Here is a 20,347-nt window from a genome sequence, read left to right as displayed (position 1 = left end):
TTTTACTAACTAAGGTCGTTTTATATTTTAAATATTTTTTTCCATTTTCCGAATCCACCGTTCCACATTTGCTGATGGTGACAGACAAGTCCTGACCCTGCCCTCCATGGGCATTCTGATGCAAAGCCACATTGCAGCCTTTGCACCTTGTTGACAATCAAACCTCCAAACAGACTGCACACCTGAAAGGTTCAAACTTCCTGTGGGTCATCCCTTTGGACAATATCATGAATAATATGTCGGACGAGGCTCATGTTCAGATGTAAAAACGGTGTTCAAGGTACACCTGTTAGAAATGTCACGGCCAGGAATCGTTCCTGTCAAAGGACATTTACCCAAAACCTGCTTCGATCACTTTGGCTCAAGTTATAAAACGATCTTTGTCACGATTAATAATGTTACAAAAACCTTCTTGATTCAACTTTCAGGTGTTCGTCACACCTGTTAACCACCATGTTAGATGGTCCCCAATCTAAAACTGTGATCTTTTCTACCCTCATTACCTTTCCCTCCCCCAATCCCACATTTCCCTCCTGAGTTTCCATCTTGTCCACTCCATCCATCCTCTCCTGTCCCCCATTACTCCTCACCCATTGGTTGTCCGAGTTTCCTTCTATCTCGACCTTCAACCCTGCTGTTGTCTCCCCTCCCCCCCCCCCCTGCCACTCGCTGACCACGCCCCCCCTGCCACTCGCTGACCCCCTGCCACTTTACCTTATCCATATTCTCATAATAAAGCTTTGGTGAAAATTTCATTTGCAGGTCAATCGGATGAAAATTTATGATTTTGTGATGACCTTTGACCTTTTGACTAAATTCTTAATTTACCTTATCCATATTCTCATAATAAAGCTTTGGTGAAAATGCGATTTGCAGGTCAATCGGATGAAAATTTATGATTTTGTGATGCTGACCTTTGACCTTTTGACTAAATTCTTAATTTACCTTATCCATCTTCTCATAATAAAGCTTTGGTGAAAATTTGATTTGCAGGGGTAAATTTAATTTACAGGTCAATCGGATGAAAATTTATGATTTTGTGATGCTGACCTTTGACCTTTAGACTAAATTCTTAATTTACCTTATCCATATTCTCATAATAAATCTTTGGTGAAAATTTAATTTACAGGTCAATCGGATGAAAATTTATGATTTTGTGATGCTGACCTTTGACCTTTACACTAAATTCTTAATTTACCTTATCCATATTCTCATAATAAATCTTTGGTGAAAATTTAATTTACAGGTCAATCGGATGAAAATTTATGATTTTGTGATGCTGACCTTTGACCTTTACAATAAATTCTTAATTTACCTTATCCATATTCTCATAATAAAGCTTTGGTGAAAATTTGATTTGCAGGTCAATCGGATGAAAATTTACGATTTTGTGATGCTGACCTTTGACCTTTAGACTAAATTCTTAATTTACCTTATCCATATTCTCATAATAAATCTTTGGTGAAGAATTTAATTTACAGGTCAATCGGATGAAAATTTACGATTTTGTGATGCTGACCTTTGACCTTTTGAAAAATTAATTTACCTTCGTATTATCATAAAGCTTTGTTAAAAATTTGATGACAAAACTCAGATGGTAAATTGAAATTTCAGGTCAATCGGATCAAAATTGATTATTTTGTTGCTGACCTTTGACCTTTTGACAATTATCAATTTGCCTTCTCCGTATTATCATAATGAAGCTTCGGTGAAAATTTGACAAAACAAATGGTTAAAAAAAAGGTTATGGCCCAGACACACAAGTGATTACAAAATGCCATCTCTTGCTGCGCAGGGGACGGGATAACAATAACAAGCACCTGACACTCCAGGTCCCCCACCTTGTGGGTGCTTTGAGGAATAGATATCTGCAATATGAAAGGTAAATATGTTACGGTTTTTGAAACGTCACGTACACAAAAGTACATGGGCGGATGATCGGTCGGTCCGATCTCGTTTCAATGTCCCCGTCTCCGACCTTGTCAAGGGGTTTCTGCAATAAGTTTAGAGATGGCAAAAAACTTGGCATCTAAAGTTTGTTTTTTAAAGGATCTCAAGGAGGCCAGAAGCAACCCTTCTGCACAATCTCAAGTCAGATTGTCCATCAGATCGTCCATCATTTATACTTGTGACACCTGCTCCATCTGTCTTCCTTTGTTTCACCTTTTCATGTTTGTTCCTCTCCCTTTACAATCGTGCAGCTGCTCGGCCCTCAGATTAGCTTCTTCTTTGTTTAAGGAGCCCAATGTACCATCGTGGTGCTTTGGGTGGAGGTGGGGATGAGATGTGGTCATCATCTGTCTCCCTCACCCTAACATGGTGGGTACTCGAGAGCACCCGCCATGTTGTGCATCTTCATTTCCTTCAACCATCTTATTCCTGTTTCTACTTTAGTCTTTACGGAAAGTTTCATCACCACTTTAACCTTGGCCTCTTCTGTCATTCAGCACATCGATAATCCCAACCAACCCCACCACCACCACAACGACCCATTAACACCTCTCCTTGCGACTCCTTTCCCTAATTTATTACTTCGCACCACATCTACCCATTTATGTTTCCCTCGTCTCCTTCTGGTGTGACATCCGATAGTTACACAAGCCTTGACCTCTCTAATTACAATAACCCTTGACCTCCCTTAAGTTTTGGTGAAGAGTTCAAAGTTGGAGCCAGTACGTACCACGTGACTAACATTGTATGCGGAATGACTCAATCTCAAGAATTTGCTTTGTTTGTTTAACTTTTCGTTTTAGTTTAAATGAAAACAGTTTTTGCACGATTGCACTTCACGATGAATCGAATGGAGGAAACAATTGTATCCACTTCACACTCAACACTTGTGGCAACTTCACACCCAACACTTGCGGCAACCTCACACCCAACACTTGTGGCAATTTCACACTCAATACTTATCAACTTCACACCCGACACTTGGAGCAACTTCACACTCGATACTTATCAACTTCACACCCAACACTTGTAGCAACTTCACACCCAACACTTGCAGCAACTTCACACGCAACACTTGTGGCAACTTCACACCCAACACTTGCAGCAACTTCACATCCAACACGTAGCAACTTCACACCCAACACTTGTAGCAACTTCACACTCGATACTTATCAACTTCACACCCAACACTTAGAGCAACTTCACACCCAACACTTGTGGCAACTTCACACGCAACACTTGTGGCAACTTCACACTCGATACTTATCAACTTCACACCCAACACGTAGCAACTTCACACCCAACACTTGTAGCAACTTCACACCCGACACTTGTGGCAACTTCACACTCTATACTGATCAACTTCACACCCAACACTTGTAGTAACTTCACACCCAACACTTGCAGCAACTTCAAACCCGACACTTGTAGCAACTTCACACCCGACACTTGTAGCAACTTCACACCCAACACTTGTGGCAACTTCACACCCAACACTTGTGGCAACTTCACACTCGATACTTATCAACTTCACACCCAACACGCAGCAACTTCACACCCAACACTTGGAGCAACTTCACACCCGACACTTGTAGCAACTTCACACCCAACACTTGTGGCAACTTCACACCCAACACTTGTGGCAACTTCACACTCGATACTTATCAACTTCACACCCAACACGTAGCAACTTCACACCCAACACTTGTAGCAACTTCACACCCAACACTTGTAGCAACTTCACACCCGACACTTGTAGCAACTTCACACCCGACACTTGTAGCAACTTCACACTCTATACTTATCAACTTCACACCCAACACTTGTAGCAACTTCACACCCAACACTTGTAGCAACTTCACACCCAACACTTGCAGCAACTTCAAACCCGACACTTGTAGCAACTTCACACCCGACACTTGTAGCAACTTCACACCCAACACTTGTGGCAACTTCACACCCAACACTTGTGGCAACTTCACACTCGATACTTATCAACTTCACACCCAACACGTAGCAACTTCACACCCAACACTTGTAGCAACTTCACACCCAACACTTGTAGCAACTTCACACCCGACACTTGTAGCAACTTCACACCCGACACTTGTAGCAACTTCACACTCTATACTTATCAACTTCACACCCAACACTTGTAGCAACTTCACACCCAACACTTGTAGCAACTTCACACCCAACACTTGCAGCAACTTCAAACCCGACACTTGTAGCAACTTCACACCCGACACTTGTAGCAACTTCACACCCAACACTTGTGGCAACTTCACACCCAACACTTGTGGCAACTTCACTCTCGATACTTATCAACTTCACACCCAACACGTAGCAACTTCACACCCAACACTTGTAGCAACTTCACACCCAACACGTAGCAACTTCACACCCAACACGCAGCAACTTCACACCCAACACGCAGCAACTTCACACCCAACACGTAGCAACTTCACACCCAACACTTGGAGCAACTTCACACTCGATACTTATCAACTTCACACCCAACACTTGTAGTAACTTCACACCCAACACGTAGCAACTTCACACCCAACACTTGTAGCAACTTCACACTCGATACTTATCAACTTCACACCCAACACTTGTAGCAACTTCACACCCAACACTTGAAGCAACTTCACACCCAACACTGGTGGCGACTTCACACCCAACACTTGTGGCAACTTCACACCCAACACTTGTGGCAACTTCACTCTCGATACTTATCAACTTCACACCCAACACTTGTAGCAACTTCAGACTCGACACAACAGTACTGCCACGGCCGGTGAATGCTCTTGGTCTCTCACCATATCCCTCTTCGTGTCTGCTCGAAGCCCTCGAGGTGCAGCGTGAATGGGTCTCTTCGCGTGGTCTCGAATCCTGCAGGACGTGCGAACTCCAATCCTGAGAGGCATGTGGCGAAGAGGTTCTCCCAGTGATTTGGACCGGGGGTCATGGCACCAATCTTTGGTGGGAATAATATCAACAGAAGCAAGAGATGAATGCCGAGGAGTGCGCGACGGTCACACGGACTCGGGTCGACACCGGGACGCATATTTCCCACCAGGTTTCTCGAAACCTCTTCCTTGGTCACATTGAGTCTCGTCACCTTCTCGTGGAGAACTCCTGCACACCTGGACCTGGTAGGCAACTTTTCGGTGGTCACTTGACAAGAACCTTGCGAACTCTGCGAGTCAAACTGTCCATACGGTTTTACCTACGGGTTTTGGAACCAGTTCTTAAGCACAAGAACAATTAGACGTCCGTTTGCTGTGCGGCAGACATGCCCAGGCACATCCCCGAGTCCGTATATTCTTGAAGCCGAACATCATCGGCCTCGAGGGGGCGCCATGTCTGAATCTCAACGTTCTTTCGGCGTCCGCCCCGGGTCTGAGAGGTCGATGGTTCGAACCCCGGCCGAGTCGCACCAAAACTTTCAAAATGGTACCTGCTCCTTCCGTGCTTGGCAATCAGCATTTATAAATGCTGGGAAGGCAATGGCAAACCCCCCAACATAACCCTTACCAATAATCTCCGACAACAGCACCAACACTCATAAAGTACGACACATGTAAATATCACAACTACCGCCCCCACTGCCCCCCAAACAAAATCCGATTTCCATTTACAGGATTTAATTTAAAATTTACAAGTTTTACAATTCACGAATATATTTCAACACTTTTCTCATAAGCAGATGCTCTTTAATTCATCGGGCAAATCAAGAGTGACCTCGAAGATGACAGTTCCAACGAACAAATGTAAGTTCATGAAATTGGATACAAAATGAAGTTTGTGAAAATCTCCCGAGGTACAAGGAAGAGCAAACAAACAGATAAACATCGTGATGTCAAAGTTTCAATCTCCCAACATCTTCAGTAACTGAACAATCAATTTCAGTAACTGAAGGATCATTTTGGGTTTCTACTCTTTGCTCATCTTTATGTTGATTTTCATTGTCCGTCTTCTCTTCCTCCTTTGTTCGCATTTGTTTCGAGTCTCTCGTCCGATCTTCGTTGTTCGTCACATCCACAGAACCTACACTCAAAACAGAGGGAAGGCATCACGAGGTTTGTAAGGCTTGCACACACCCTTCATCACGAGGATCGTTAGTGAGGCACACACCCTTCATCACGAGGATTGTTAGTGAGGCACACACCCTTCATCACGAGGATTGTTAGTGAGGCACACACCCTTCATCACGAGGATTGTTAGTGAGGCACACACCCTTCATCACGAGGATCGTTAGTGAGGCACACACCCTTCATCACGAGGATTGTTAGTGAGGCACACACCCTTCATCACGAGCATTGTTAGGCTTGCACACACCCTTCATCACGAGGATTGTTAGTGAGGAACACACCCTTCATCACGAGGATTGTTAGTGAGGCACACACCCTTCATCACGAGGATTGTTAGTGAGGCACACACCCTTCATCACGAGGATTGTTAGTGAGGCACACACCCTTCATCACGAGGATTGTTAGTGAGGCACACACCCTTCATCACGAGCATTGTTAGGCTGGCACACACCCTTCATCACGAGGATTGTTAATAAGGCACACACCCTTCATCACGAGGATTGTTAGGCTGGCACACACCCTTCATCACGAGGATTGTTAATGAGGCACACACCCTTCATCACAAGGATTGTAAGGCATGCACACACCCTTCATCACGAGGATTGTTAGGCTGGCACACACCCTTCATCATGAGGATTGTTAGGCTGGCACACACCCTTCATCACGAGGATTGTTAATGAGGCACACACCCTTCATCACGAGGATTGTTAGGCATGCACACACCCTTCATGACGAGGATTGTAAAGCTTGCACACACCCTTCATCACGAGGCTTGCTAGTGAGGGACAACCCTTATACACAAGGGTTGTAAGGCTTGCACACACCCTTCATCACGAGGCTTGCTAGTGAGGCACAACCCTTACACACAAGGATTGTAAAGCTTGCACACACCCTTCATCACGAGGCTTGCTTGCCTTATACACAAGGGTTGTAAGCCTTGCACACAGCCTTCATCACGAGGCTTGCTAGTGAGGCACAACCCTTCTACACAAGGATTGTAAGGCTTGCACACACCCTTCACCATGAGGTTCCGTTTGGCTGGCACACGCTCTTCATCACGAGGATCGTTTGGCTGGCACACACCCTTCATCACGAGGATTGTTAATGAGGCACACACCCTTCATCACAAGGATTGTTAGGCTGGCACACACCCTTCATCACGAGGCTTGCTAGTGAGGCACAACCCTTCTACACAAGGATTGTAAGGCTTGCACACACACTTCATCACGAGGATCGTTAGGCTGGCACACACCCTTCATAACGAGGCTTGCTAGTGAGGATCAACCCTTATACACAAGGATTGTAAGGCTTGCACACACCCTTCGTCACGAGGATTGCTAGTGAGGTACAACCATTATACACGAGTGTAGGGCTTGCGCACACCCTTCATCACGAGGCTTGCTCGTGAGGCACAACCCTTATACACAAGGATTGTAGGGCTTGCACACACCCTTCGTCACGAGGATTGCTAGTGAGGTACAAGCATTATACACGAGTGTAGGGCTGGCACACACCCTTCATCAGGATTGTTAGGCTGGCACACACCCTTTAGTTTCGGGTTCAGGTTTGAAGTTTAGTGCACCACGTGTTGGAGCAAGTTGTTCGAAAATCGAGTTCATTGTGTCCAACGGAACAAGCAAATTAGGGGCTAAATCAACATTGAACATGTACGCAAATAGGGTAAGATGTGACACTCTCCCCCAAACACCTTGAAAGTTTTATAAAATCCCATCCCCGCACTCAGATATCCTTCAATCCCTCCCCTCAATTTCATTAGCCTCCATTTTATTCACAACCCCACACCCTTATTCCTATCTTGCTTTTCTTCCCCACACCCAACTTTCTCTGCAAACCTCATATGCACAGGATCCCTCAGTAAAAGCAGTTCCTTCTTCCTCCTTACAGAAAGTTTCACTCCACTGCAGGCCCAAGGCTTCCCACAACCCTTATTGAAGGGTATTTGGCATACCCGCCACCAGAGCCAAATGTGGGGTGGTGAGAGTCCGAGCAGAAACATGGAAGTTGGTCAGGATGCCGGCGATAACTCACCGACTCTTCACGAAAGACACAGAGGGATGTTTATCGTCCAACAACTAATGCTCGTAGACGGATCCCCAGATCAACATCTTTGTGAGGGACAACGCACTCAGGTGGAACACCCTACCAGTCTAGCAATTTTATCGTCAGGCCAAGAAACGCACTCCGACCAGACAGCTCAGAGGGAAGGCCGCTACACTTGCAACATCCCGTCATACCTTCTGACAACTTCCTGGATTGTATTCATTTTTGCTCAAATCCTATTTCATCAGATCCCCCAGTGCAGTGTTCATTAGCTTCTCCTAAAGTGCTGCCTCATGGTTTACTCGATGATGACACACACTCGTAAGTTACATTTCCCATAATACCTTTGCATTGTGAGTGAGAGTGCAATTTGCTGCTGTCCTCTTTTCTTTGCATTTGCTCCACTCCAATGCTTTCTGGACCTTCTTCAGATGCAAACCTGGAAGTGCATATACAAATTACGATGTCATTTTAACTCATCGTACTATCTTCGCATCAAACTTAAGGTGCTCAGTCAATCAACCTGTCGAATGACATACATATATACACAAAGAATTAAGTTAAGCACCCCTACACAACGAATTAAGGTAAGCACCCCCTAATATATATTCTTTGTGTATATGTATACATTGGCATATATTCTAGGGTATGTGAGATCAAATAATGATTGGTATGACATTAGCAATTATCCATTGATGAAATTGAGTGATCAAAGTGAAAAAAAGTGATTGGTTGAGTCAGTGATCCGATCACGTGGGTCCTACACACGTTATTGACGCAAAGATCGCTAGAGGTCTTCTCAGAACAATGACTGTACGTTAGAAAACATAAACGTCATCCACACTGTCCGTGATGGACCTATAGCTCCATACTTAAATTGAGGTGAAAATATGCCTAAAATTCCCAAAAAATTTCACCTTAAATTATTCAGAATAAAATATTGAAAACGGCATGATTGTTATGTTTTTATGTGACCATAATATCACTTCTCCAGAAAATATAGCAATATCATGGGTATATTACACTGTTTTGACGACAACAAACTTGTAATGTGCGAGGTTGTAAAAAAACGGGGGGGGTGCTTAACTTAATTCTTTGTGTATATGTATGTATAAAATATAGTGTCATACTCAATTTGGCGTCTGCTGCCAAACTGAGTGGCGTGCTGACGAGGAGGGGGGTGTCGTTGAAGCTGAAGGGAAAGGCGTATGCTGCATGTGTGAGAAGTGTTATGATGTATGGGAGCGAGACATGGGTAATGAACGTAGAGCAGCAACGAAGGCTGGAAAGGGTGGAAAGGTGTGTGCTGCATGTGTGAGAAGTGTTATGATTTATGGGAGCGAGACATGGGTCATGAACGTAGAGCAGCAACGAAGGCTGGAAAGGGTGGAAATGTGAATGGTTCGATGGATGTGCGGAGTATCGTTGAGAGAGAGGAAGACAAATGATGAATTGCGAAAGATGATGGGAATAGAGCCTGTGATGGATGCTGTGAAGAGGAACAGGTTGAGATGGTTTGGTCATGTGTTGAGGAAGGATGAAAGTGACTGGTTGAGAAGAGTGATGGAAATGAATGTGGAAGGAAGTAGAGGACGGGGAAGACCGAGAAAGACTTGGCTAAAGATGGTGGAAGAAGAAATGCGGGTAAGGGGGTTAACAAGGAGAGATGCAGAAAATAGGGCAAAATGGAGAAGATTGTCATGGGGACCGCAAGGCTAACCCCCGCTCTAGCAGGGAAAATGGCCTTAAAATGCATGTTGTTGTGTTGGCATCTGTCTGATGATTTTTTGACCGGGATACATTCCGTCGTTACTTATCCAATCTCAACCAAACTTGACAGGATGACTAAGGGTGAAGGTTGTAGCCTCCCCGAGCTATAGTTATAATGGGGAGGGTTGTACCCTCCCCGAGATGAAGGTTGTAGCGCATTCATTTGCCCCCCTCCCCGAGCGGGTTTCCCCCGCCATTGCCGTCAATGGTGTTGCATGTTGAGGTGTATATCAGTTAAATTAGCTTTATCATGGCGTTTTTCCAAAGACGCTTTTAACAACAAAATTAATGATAATTGCATATTATTAATGTTATTACAAAACAATATTAATACTAATAATGTCCCACTTCCCCAAGGTTCTTTTCCTGCAGTGAAAACGTGTATAAATCGCTTATAGTTATAATGGCGTTTCTGTGGGAGCAACGGCTTCTACAGGAAGTAAAAATATTGTACACCACAAACACGTTTGATTACCTTTTTAAATGATCGATAATGCCGTTTGACAAATAACTGAAATAAATTTGGAGAAACCCGGACATTAGTCCATGCTTATCACGTCGTCCATGCTTATCACCTGATCTAACAATAACATGTTATAATGTCATGCACGGTCTGACCCTTTCAATGACCTGATCTAACATATTATGACATCATGCATGTTCTGATCCTTTCATTGACCTGATATAACATGTTATATCATGCACGTTCTGATCCTTTTAATTACCTGATCTAACATGTTAAACTGTCATGCACAGTCTGATCCTTTCAATGACCTAATCTAAAGCCCCTGTCACACCTTGACGATTTAGCCAGCGTATGCCGACGTATCAAAATTGAGTGCTGGTGTGAGTCATACGCTGGCATACGTCGACAAATTTTGTGCATGCACGAAATTTGTCGACGAGCTCGGCGTACTACGACGTATGCCAGCGTGCTTCAGCGTGCTCTTAACGTAGCCAAATTTTTCATACGTCGGCATACGCTGGCTAAAACGTCAAGGTGTGACAGCGGCTTAACATAAGTAATAGTAATAATAATTGGCAATAATAATATTGAGGATAATAACATGACTACCCCTGCCGCTCCAGTAGTGAGCGGGTGTGCTAGTATATAAAAGGCCGATTCAAATCAAAACTCGAACGACACTCGATAGAGCGCGTACCACCTTCACTAGATTTAAGTTTTGTATCCTACCGATAGGCCAGATCTGCATCTGCCTTGCTCTACGCACCCACAAGCGCATCCACCAAATTTTTTCATAACCCACCCACAACCTTTTGAGATATCGTGCTATATATCGTATATGAAGAATCACTAAAACGATAAATAAACAATAAAAAGAGCAATCAGAGATTGCAAACCCTTGCCAGGATGTATTTTCAGTGGTTTTCAAGAATTTTGTGTTAAAACAAAAATGGCGGCCGAACCACGTGACTGATGACGTCATCTTTTGTTTCTCTCTCTAAACTAATTTATTCCTCGATTATGCTCAAGAAATTTCATCTTGAGCAGATGAAGTGTTGTACTTGTCGAATTATGACGTCATAATGGAGGCACCGATGACATCATGATGAACATATTTTATTCCCCATGGAGAGTTCTTTACAATGAGCCATGTCTCAATTTTATTCTATTCAGCGCTTTCGGAGATATATAGGTGCACAGTTTTTCGGTTTTTCCAAGATGACGGCCGAACCACGTGACCGATGACATCATTATTTTTTTTCTCCACCAATTTATGCCAACATGACGCTCAATAAATTTCCTCTTGATAGGATGAAGTTTTGTACTTGGTGGCTGAACCGGCCGAACCACGTGACCTATGGTGTCATAATTATCATTAAAAATTTATACAGGTGGAGTTGCACCTATGGTGAAAATTTCATGTCGATCGGACCAACGGTTGCAGAGAAAATCATATTTCTTCTGCACAGACAAAAAGACAAACAAACAGACAGACAAACAGACGGACTCAAATGCAATACCCTCTCCTCAGGCGAGGGTAATAAGTAAATCACACCCGTGTCCGAAGAAAGCGATTCAGGTTGGCATTTTTAATATGAAATTGGTAAACCTATAAACGAACTAAACCCATTAGAATTACCCTTGAAAACCCCATAGAATTACCCTCGAGGACCCTCTAGAATTACCATTAAGAACCCTTTGGAATGACCCACTACTATCCTTTTGAACTATATCCTTTAGAATTGAATACTGTGGGTTAGAAAGGTTCTTCTTCATTTTTGATGGATGGACATAGCTAAATATTTACATAGCTTCACCGCTTAAAAGTTAAAACGATTCTCGGATCCGGATCTTCACAGAAATCGAATCGATTTGTCCTCATCACACCCAATGTGCCCACCAAGTTTGGTCCAAATCTGTCAACTTTTTGAGATATCGTGCAGACAAACACGGGTGAACACGTAACCTTCGTCCACCTTTGGCTTTATTGCTCGTAAGCAATAAAGCATCTTCTTCGCACAACTTCACTCCGGCAAATACAAATTATTTGTGCACATCAAATTTTCAATCCAGCGTTGAAAACACCTACTCCATGAAGGGAGTTATCAATGATTTGATTACAGGTTATTTGTCCATTTGTTTTGATCAAAACTATCAGCTTGAGCAGGCTTTTCCATAGTGGTTTCATCCAAATGTTTTGTTTTGTTTTACGATCAGGATCCTACGTACCCGAGAACAAAAGGGCGCTGCGACGCGTCATCACAGCAGTCGCTTCACACTCGTTTGTCGAGTACTCACGGTATCTCAGTCGCTCCTTGGCAACCACACTTGGCACACAGGCCGAGGTGGATCGAGCAGGCATGACACACCTTGTGATAGCTGGTCTTTACGGTCTTCTGCAGACACTTTATACTGCGTGAAAACAATTCGTACAGTTTAAAAAAGAAAAGTAACAAAAACGAGGTGCATGGAAGAGGAAGACACCTTTAAAACATGAAGCAATGTTAACAGGTTATCCTTCTTCAGAATGACAGATATTTCCTGCATTGTGACACGCACACCTTTTTTTTTTTTTACCTAAACCTCAAACTGCCCCCCTCCCACCCCCTTCCCTCTCTCCACACCCTCAGGAAAGGAATATCTCTCCCCACAGGTTGCTGCCTCACCTCGAGATGTTATCTGTATAATATAAACTTTTCTTTCATACAATGTTTTTGTTTTCATACACAAACTTTTCTTAAAACAGGATGTCCGTACAATGTTCGTACTGCTGCCAATGTTTAAGTTTATATCAAACCATTACAATCCTTTCCCATCGTTCTTGGTCCACCCTGTCTTCCTCTCCCCTCCCCCAATCCCTTTTGGAATCCATGCTCCTCCATAACAATGGGGTGTGTGTGTGTGTGTGTGTGTGTGTGTGTGTGTGTGTGTGTGTGTGTGTGTGTGTGTGTGTGTGTGTGTGAGAGAGAGAGAGAGAGAGTGAGAGTGAGAGAGAGAGAGAGAGATAGAGATAGAGATCTACCACCCTGTGATGGCATTATGGTGGAGGATCTCTCAGCAACTTTGACTCCCTTGAAAATTCTCATCCTAACTCTCTTCAGAATGTGCAGTAACTTCACCTGTCACCATTCCAGCTGGATGGGTGTCGGTCCTCACACCACTGTCCAGGGTGTTACAGCAAATGCCGAATTGTAACCCTTCTGACCTCACCCAATCATTGGATTCCCAACCCGTATTTCCCCAACTGGCTGTTACTCTCTATACTTAACTTAATGTTAAACTTTATCTCCAACCTCGTCTGCTCTGCCTCTGCTCCCCATGATTTATCAGATCATGTACTCTTCAAACTGTCCATTTTCACGCTGAGGCAAATGCCAGGACGCAATTTGCCTTTGCCTCCTGGAAAGCAAACTCCACCGATGAGAACTTGTACTCTGTACGCAAGATGAGTCACCATAGTGTTTGTCCGCAAACACGCCAGAATTCAGCATCAGGCTCACCCAAGGACAACTCTCAGATCTTTCACCATCTAAAAATAAGTAAATAAAACAACTTGGTAGCAGTTGGTCATCCATTTGTGGAACATGCACCTCATCTACATCTTCACTTTTGAAGTGCTGGGTCACGACAGACACGGTTCATGCCAAGGGTGACGACCTTAACTGTCTTTGCAAAAAGGTCAAGGTCATTCTTCTATTCCTGTACCTGTCCTACACCTCCTTCACTGAGAACATCTGGGCCAGTGAACCTCTCATAGACAGGACTCCACAAGGTGAAACCATTTGAGTTTTGGTGTGTGGTGTCATGTCAGTATATCACATTTGCACACCCTGAACGCTTGGTGGCATCTTTGTTCTTGGGGAGGGCGATTGGGGCGAAGAGTCGGAAAGAAGGGTGGTCCCATGAATTTTCATATACAATAACCAATCAATTCAACATATATATTTGTTAGATAAAACTACCCATATTGTATCAGATGTTGGAAATACCTTAGCTTGCCTGACCGATTTCCCGTGCACCCAGCCTGGTGTTGGCTTAGCGGTTAGGGTGCCGGCTTGGGATCCTAGGATCCTGGGTTCGAATCCCGGTCGATCGCTGAATTAACGCCAGGGGGTTGACTCAGCCTGTCATCCTTCCGAGGTCGGCAAATTGAGTAACAGCTTGCTGGGATGAATGATCACGGTGTGTACCCCGGTTTAGAATAGGCACACCGTATCCCTGCGCATCGTAAGAGCGTGACCAAGGGTTGGCGTCAGGAAGGGCATCCAGCCATAAAAACATTGCCTCAAACAGGGAACCATGATTGTCATGGGGCCCGCAAGGCTAACCCCATCACCTCACGTCCCTCGGATGGACATCAAACTGGGAATTCTGTTTTCCAGCATTAGTTGGTGAATGTTGAAAATCCCAATGTGTCCTTTGCAAAGAGTAGTCGAGCTATCGCAAAGGTGTCCTTTGCAAAGAGTCGTCGAGCTATCGCAGAGGTGTCCTTTGGAAAGAATAGTCGAGCTATCGCAAAAGTGTCCTGCCGTGACATCCTGAGCTGGAGTGGCGGCCTGTCCAGGATTGTAGCTTAGTAACTGCTCGTTTTTATTTTCTTTATTGGGGTTGAAAGCTCCAGTCATGGACTATGTAGTCCTCATCGAGACCAGGCTGTAAATGAAATAACTGCATTGATAGAAAAGTGAAGAAAGAGAGAATAGTCTAAGACTTTTTGAGGAAGTAAAAAAATCTGCTTTTTGAAAAGGGGAAGATCGCAAATGATTGGAAATACATGAGAAAGTAAAGAGTTCCATAGTTTGTCAGTGAAGGGGAAGAAACAAACATAACGGCCTATCCTTGAACTGCCAATGGCCTCAATAATCTGCATCACCAAAGCTCTGCATAGAGTATAGTACATGATCATGATTACGATTATGGTAATGTTTTTTTGGAATAGCACGTGTATCTGGTTTTATAAACTCTATATCTTAGCATTTCAACACAACAAAAGAAGAAGAAAAAAAAACCCTTCTCTCCCCAATTTGACATCAAATTGACAATTTCCCATCTTTACCATGTACTCGGTTGAGTAAGGAGCTTGTATTTACCAAACTTGATTCTCCATTCCAGTTGACTTTTGCAACGTGCGCACACACCATTGTGCACAAGAGAATTCAGCTTCTGTAAAGAACAAGACCAAAAGTATAACAGCAACGTAGCCGGGCTTGTAAAATATTATAAACCACAAACACATTATTCGCTTTTCAAACAGTCGCTAATGCTGTACATAACATTTGTTACGGGGTCCCACCCTTACCTCTGGTCTCGGTAGACCTCCGAACCCCGAGAGGGTCCCCGGCAGAAAGATGTGTTATCCTTAGTCGAAATCAAGCAAATAATGAAACCCTCAATGGAACCAGCAAATGAAAGTCAAATCAATAAGGCAACCACAACAGGTTATAAACAGACAATAATATATTATAAATCACACACAAAGAGCCATACAACAATGGGGGCAATCACCCCTACTTTCAAATCTTACGATGATGCCCTTATCAAGCCCCTTAACCCCAAACTCACGGCACCTCCCCAATGTCTCTGCACCCCTCCAAGGCAAAGTCCCAATGTCTCTGTGCGCTCCCGCGATCGGGGAGTCAAGGCCCGATCAAAGTCAATTGAGGCGTAGGCGAGCGAGACGACCCCGAGGTCACGTTGTTCAGCACCCAGCAACACAGCGGTGGAAAGGAACCTCACAAAGACGCGCTCCGACGTACACGTTGCGGTTCGATCCGCGAGCCTCCGTATAATTCTCACGTGCCCTTTCTGGCACAGCCGTCCCCGCCAAACCACCGGGGAATAATGCCCAGCCGACACGACCAAACCCGGTTCACTGCAGGTTGCTCGCGTGGCGAAGATGGCGGACAGCTTTCACTCCAACCCGGGCTTTGAGGCCAGGATCCTCCGGAACCTCAATGAGGGTACCCGACGACACAGGCTCCACGCACTCCGACGATGTCTCTTATCGCCCGAACTTCCCTTCAAGGACGCAAAGTTCACTCGCACTGTACGTCGACCGCTCGGTCCGGAGCGAAAACAACCACGTCTCTTCACGATCTCCTCCCGCCTCTTTCCTCTCGCTCCACCTCTTCCGGTCACGATCCTGATTTCCGGCCACATTTTACCAGGAGTGCATTTAAATCTTTTAACTATAATAACCCTTTCCCTTCAACCACAATCACCAGAATACTTCGAACCAACAGCAATACCCATAACCACAATCATTAGTCCGTAACACTTCCCCCCCTCAACAAAGAAAGTTTGAACACCGTGAAAACTTTCTTTGCATGCCCTCTTCAAACAAGCAAAAGTAAATTCACAACCCAAATCAGCAATCCCCATGGGCAACAATATTCAACCTTCCCCAAAAATAAAGCAACAAAATTTTACACAACCCCCAGAGCTTTCCAAAGTTAATTCCCTCTGGACCAAGCGTCAACAACGACATTGTCCCTGCCCCTCTGATTTTACTTCTAGTTTCTCTTGAATGAAGGTTAAGGGGTTGTGATCAAAAAAAAAACCAAAGGCCAGCAAATCTATAGCACTTTCCCCGGGAGGCCGAGCTGAAAGCCAGGTTCCATAGTGGTTGGGTGGTGAGGCCTGGAAGTATTCACTACATGGACGCCTTTAGGAACGTGGAGTTCACGGTTAGTCCGGGGAGGAAAGTTCACTACATGGACGCCTTTAGGAACGTGGAGTTCACGGTTAGTCCGTGCAGGGAAGTTCACTACCTGGACGCCTTTAGGAACGTGGCGTTCACGGTTAGTCCGTGTAGGAATCTTGGCTCGGCGGCTCCGCAGCATTCAGTGCTTCAACTTTTCCGGACTCCCAATAATTACGGTGGGACCACTTGTCACAGTAGTCACCCGACTGGCGGTCTCCTTCTTGGCCACTGCTCTGATAATCCTTCCTTCGGGAGCGGTCATAACTCTGGAAGCCTCCATAATAATATCGCTAGCGGCCACCACCACGACTACTCCGTGGTCCTCCTCTGTAGCCCCCTCGACCCCTAGGAAATGCCTTCCCTACTGTGATGGTCCGACCCTCCAACTCCTTGCTATTCAGATCCTTTTCTGCCTCTCTGGCGTCCTTTGAGTTTTCAAACGTGACAAAGCCAAACCCTCTTGACTTTCGTGTCTCCCTATCTTTTATCAGCAGCACTTCCAAAAGCGGTCCATAGTTGCTGAAGGCAGACTCCAAAACATATTCCTTTGTTTTGAAGTTCAATCCACCGACAAATAACTTGCTAAACTTGTCGTCATCCCTAACTGGTGTGGTGTTATTTTCCCTACTGGGCTTTTTAACAACCATCGGGTTACCATAAACTTGACCACCGGCCAAATCATTCCTGATAACAACCGATACTCCCTCTACAGGAAGCGTGGCTTGTAAACCGACAGTGACCGGTCCTGACACCAAATCGGACTCCAAATGGATGACATGAAGTGGAGCACAAACACAGCCACCAATCCCCTGTAAACGAACACTATCCCCAGTTGCCGTCTCCTCGGACCATGGCAAGATGCCTTAAAGCATTAAAGATTGATGTGCTCCTGTGTCCCTCAATATCCTAACCGGTCTCCGGTTAGTCGAGGCTCCATCCAGTGAAACAAACCCCTCGGAAATAAATGGTTGGTAACCCTTTTGAGGGCGATTTCTCACAATGGCCATCGCATTTGGAGTCGTACTAGTCGAACTCCGCTCCTGATTTTCCTTTCCCAGAGCATAACAGTTGGACATCCAGTGTCCAGGTTTATGGCAAAAAGTGCAAGTAACAACAATCATTAGGGCCGAATCCGTAACACATTAAACAAAGAAATTTGGAGGAATCCCGACATCCATGAGGTAGGTTTTACTTACAGAACTGAGCGAAGATCTCCTCTAATGTATTGTTGCGAATATGGAATTTGGCCTCCATATCCGCTTGTAAATATTCCCCTATTTTCTCCAATACTCCCCAACTTTCCCCAATCCCCCATTCCCTAGTCCCATTGCATGTAAATAACAATCAGTAGAGCCGACCTTCCCCTTATTCCCCCATTAAATGTCGTGCCCAGGTCCACCGCACCACACGTAGACAACTTTCGGACATCTTCCTAGTTATTCTTATTCTATGTCAGTTAAGGCCTCGTCTCCATTAATTATGACTCTTCGTTGCACCAGAATGTGATTATATGGCATCAGTAGTGAGTTTAGGACCTTTCCCATACCTCCTTCCATCTTCTTCCCCAACAATTACAACAACAACAGAGATGGCGGCGGAGCGGGGGAGGATGCGTCCTCACACCGGCTCGATTGGCTCCAGACCATGCGCTCCACGGGGTTACCACGAAGGGGCTCCTTGTCAGCTCCTCGTCAAGGGCGGAGCCTGGTAAACCCCCCGCACGCACCCAATGAGAAGCAACGTGCCGATTCCACGAGGCGGAGCTAACGAGCCGAGGGCGTGTCACTCCCCGCCGGATATACGCGGCCCCGCGCCGGATGTGACGTGAGATGCGCCCCCAGCCTGGAGAGAGAAGTCGCCACCCCTCGAGCGCTGCAATACCTCCACCGCATCTCTTAAACTGGACCGTACGTGATCCTGCCCTGAGCCCAGGTGCACCTGGAGCGATCGCTACCCGCCTGTCCTTTGCATCAAACCCCGTGTGAGTGAGCCTTGTCCCGTTTATCTGTCGTCTGTTGGGAATAATATAAGTGTGTTTAAGTGCCCACCTTCCTATGTTTCCCTCTTGTCCCTGTAATCTAAACCTTCCGCATTATTGTAATAACAACCTTTGAGAACCGTATCCCTGGTGTCGTGTCGTATTAATTCCAGCCGTGTGTCTTCTTTTTCCTTCATTGGTCTAGCATAGCGCGATTAGTCAACGTTCGGGCACAATCGGGTAACTTGTGCAGACGTGGTCATACCATAAAACCGCTCGGTAAATAACATCCAAGCCACGTCTGTAACAATTGGTGTCGAGGAGTGGAATTCGAACCCGGGACTAAATTAGTTAGGCCCAAATTTTGGGAGGGAAAATCGAGCCGGAGCGCGTACGGCGCTCGACCGAATCGATTCGGAGCGCGTTTCCCGCGCGAAATTATAACGGCGAAATTTGAATTTGTTTTACGAAAATAAAAAATAAAAACCGAATTTTGAAAGTCGCGCTATGGCGGATCAAGACAGCTGGGGTCCGGTAAAGGAGAGTGAGGTAGGGTCGATCCAGGACCAAAATGAGGGACAGGAGGAGAGCGAAGCAGTGAGGGCGGCAGGTTCGCAAAATAGCGCCGTCACGCACGAAGAAGCGGGCGCGCAAAATGGCGCCTCGCTGATCACCGCGCCAGCGACCGTGGCAGCGCCCCCGATGGATTGGGGCCTTTTTTTCATACAAATGAAGGCCCTTATGGCCCAGAATAGCGAGAAAATGAGGGAGGAAACGAGGGCTGATAATGAGCGATTGGGTGAGCGGTTGGGGAACCGGATGGATGCTCAGAGTGAGCAAATGGGGGTAATGGGAAACCAAATGGGGGTAATGAGGGACGAAGCGAGGGGTACCAGTGAGAAGTTAGACAATAATTTTGAGGGGTTAGACAACGGGATAAAAGAAGTGAAAAATGGGTTAACGGGGGTAGAAAACAGAATGGCCGCTCAAGAGAATCAAATGGAAGGGATGCAAAAGGGGTTAGAGGGGGTAGAAAATAGAATGGCTGCCCAGGAGAATCAGATAGAGGGAGTGAAAAATGGGTTAGAGGGGTTAGAAAACAGTATGGAAGGCAAATTGAGGGACATGAGGGACCAAGCGGAAAGGGAAGTTAAACAAATGGAGCAGCAGATAGAGGGGGTCAGAATGGGGGTAGAAACCAAACTGGATGCTCACAGGGAGGAAATGGAGCAGATGAGGGTGGCATCTGGGCAGGAGATGCAAGTGATGGGAGAGGAGATCAGAAGAGGAGTGAGTGAGGAGGTCGGAGGAGTGCGCGAGGA

At 45.3% G+C, this 20,347-nt stretch overlaps 1 protein-coding gene across 5 annotated transcripts in view; it reads right to left on the bottom strand.

Moving 5' to 3' along the window:
• The window catches only part of C11H9orf85 (chromosome 11 C9orf85 homolog), a 44,698-nt gene that overhangs the window by 9,870 nt on the left and 14,481 nt on the right, over positions 1–20,347 (bottom strand). For 2 of the 5 annotated variants that reach the window (XR_013624900.1, XR_013624901.1), the window contains exons 2-5: positions 15,401–15,507; positions 12,643–12,756; positions 8,453–8,547; positions 4,773–6,003 (exon numbers count right to left, since the gene is read on the bottom strand). Coding sequence is in view for 2 of the 5 variants with exons in the window: in XM_078786403.1 (XP_078642529.1) it covers positions 8,453–8,547; positions 12,643–12,756; positions 15,401–15,507 (316 nt within the window). In the remaining 3 variants the exon portion in view is untranslated. Of the gene's footprint in view, positions 1–4,772; positions 6,004–8,452; positions 8,548–12,642; positions 12,757–15,400; positions 15,508–20,347 lie in introns of those variants that run through there. The other 3 variants (XR_013624902.1, XM_078786403.1, XM_078786404.1) reach the window with 3 other exon arrangements.

Source organism: Myxine glutinosa, chromosome 11 (genome assembly GCF_964187855.1).
Source record: "Myxine glutinosa chromosome 11, kmMyxGlut1.1, whole genome shotgun sequence".
NCBI lineage: Eukaryota > Metazoa > Chordata > Myxini > Myxiniformes > Myxinidae > Myxine > Myxine glutinosa.
This window is presented reverse-complemented; position numbering and strand designations above follow the sequence as displayed.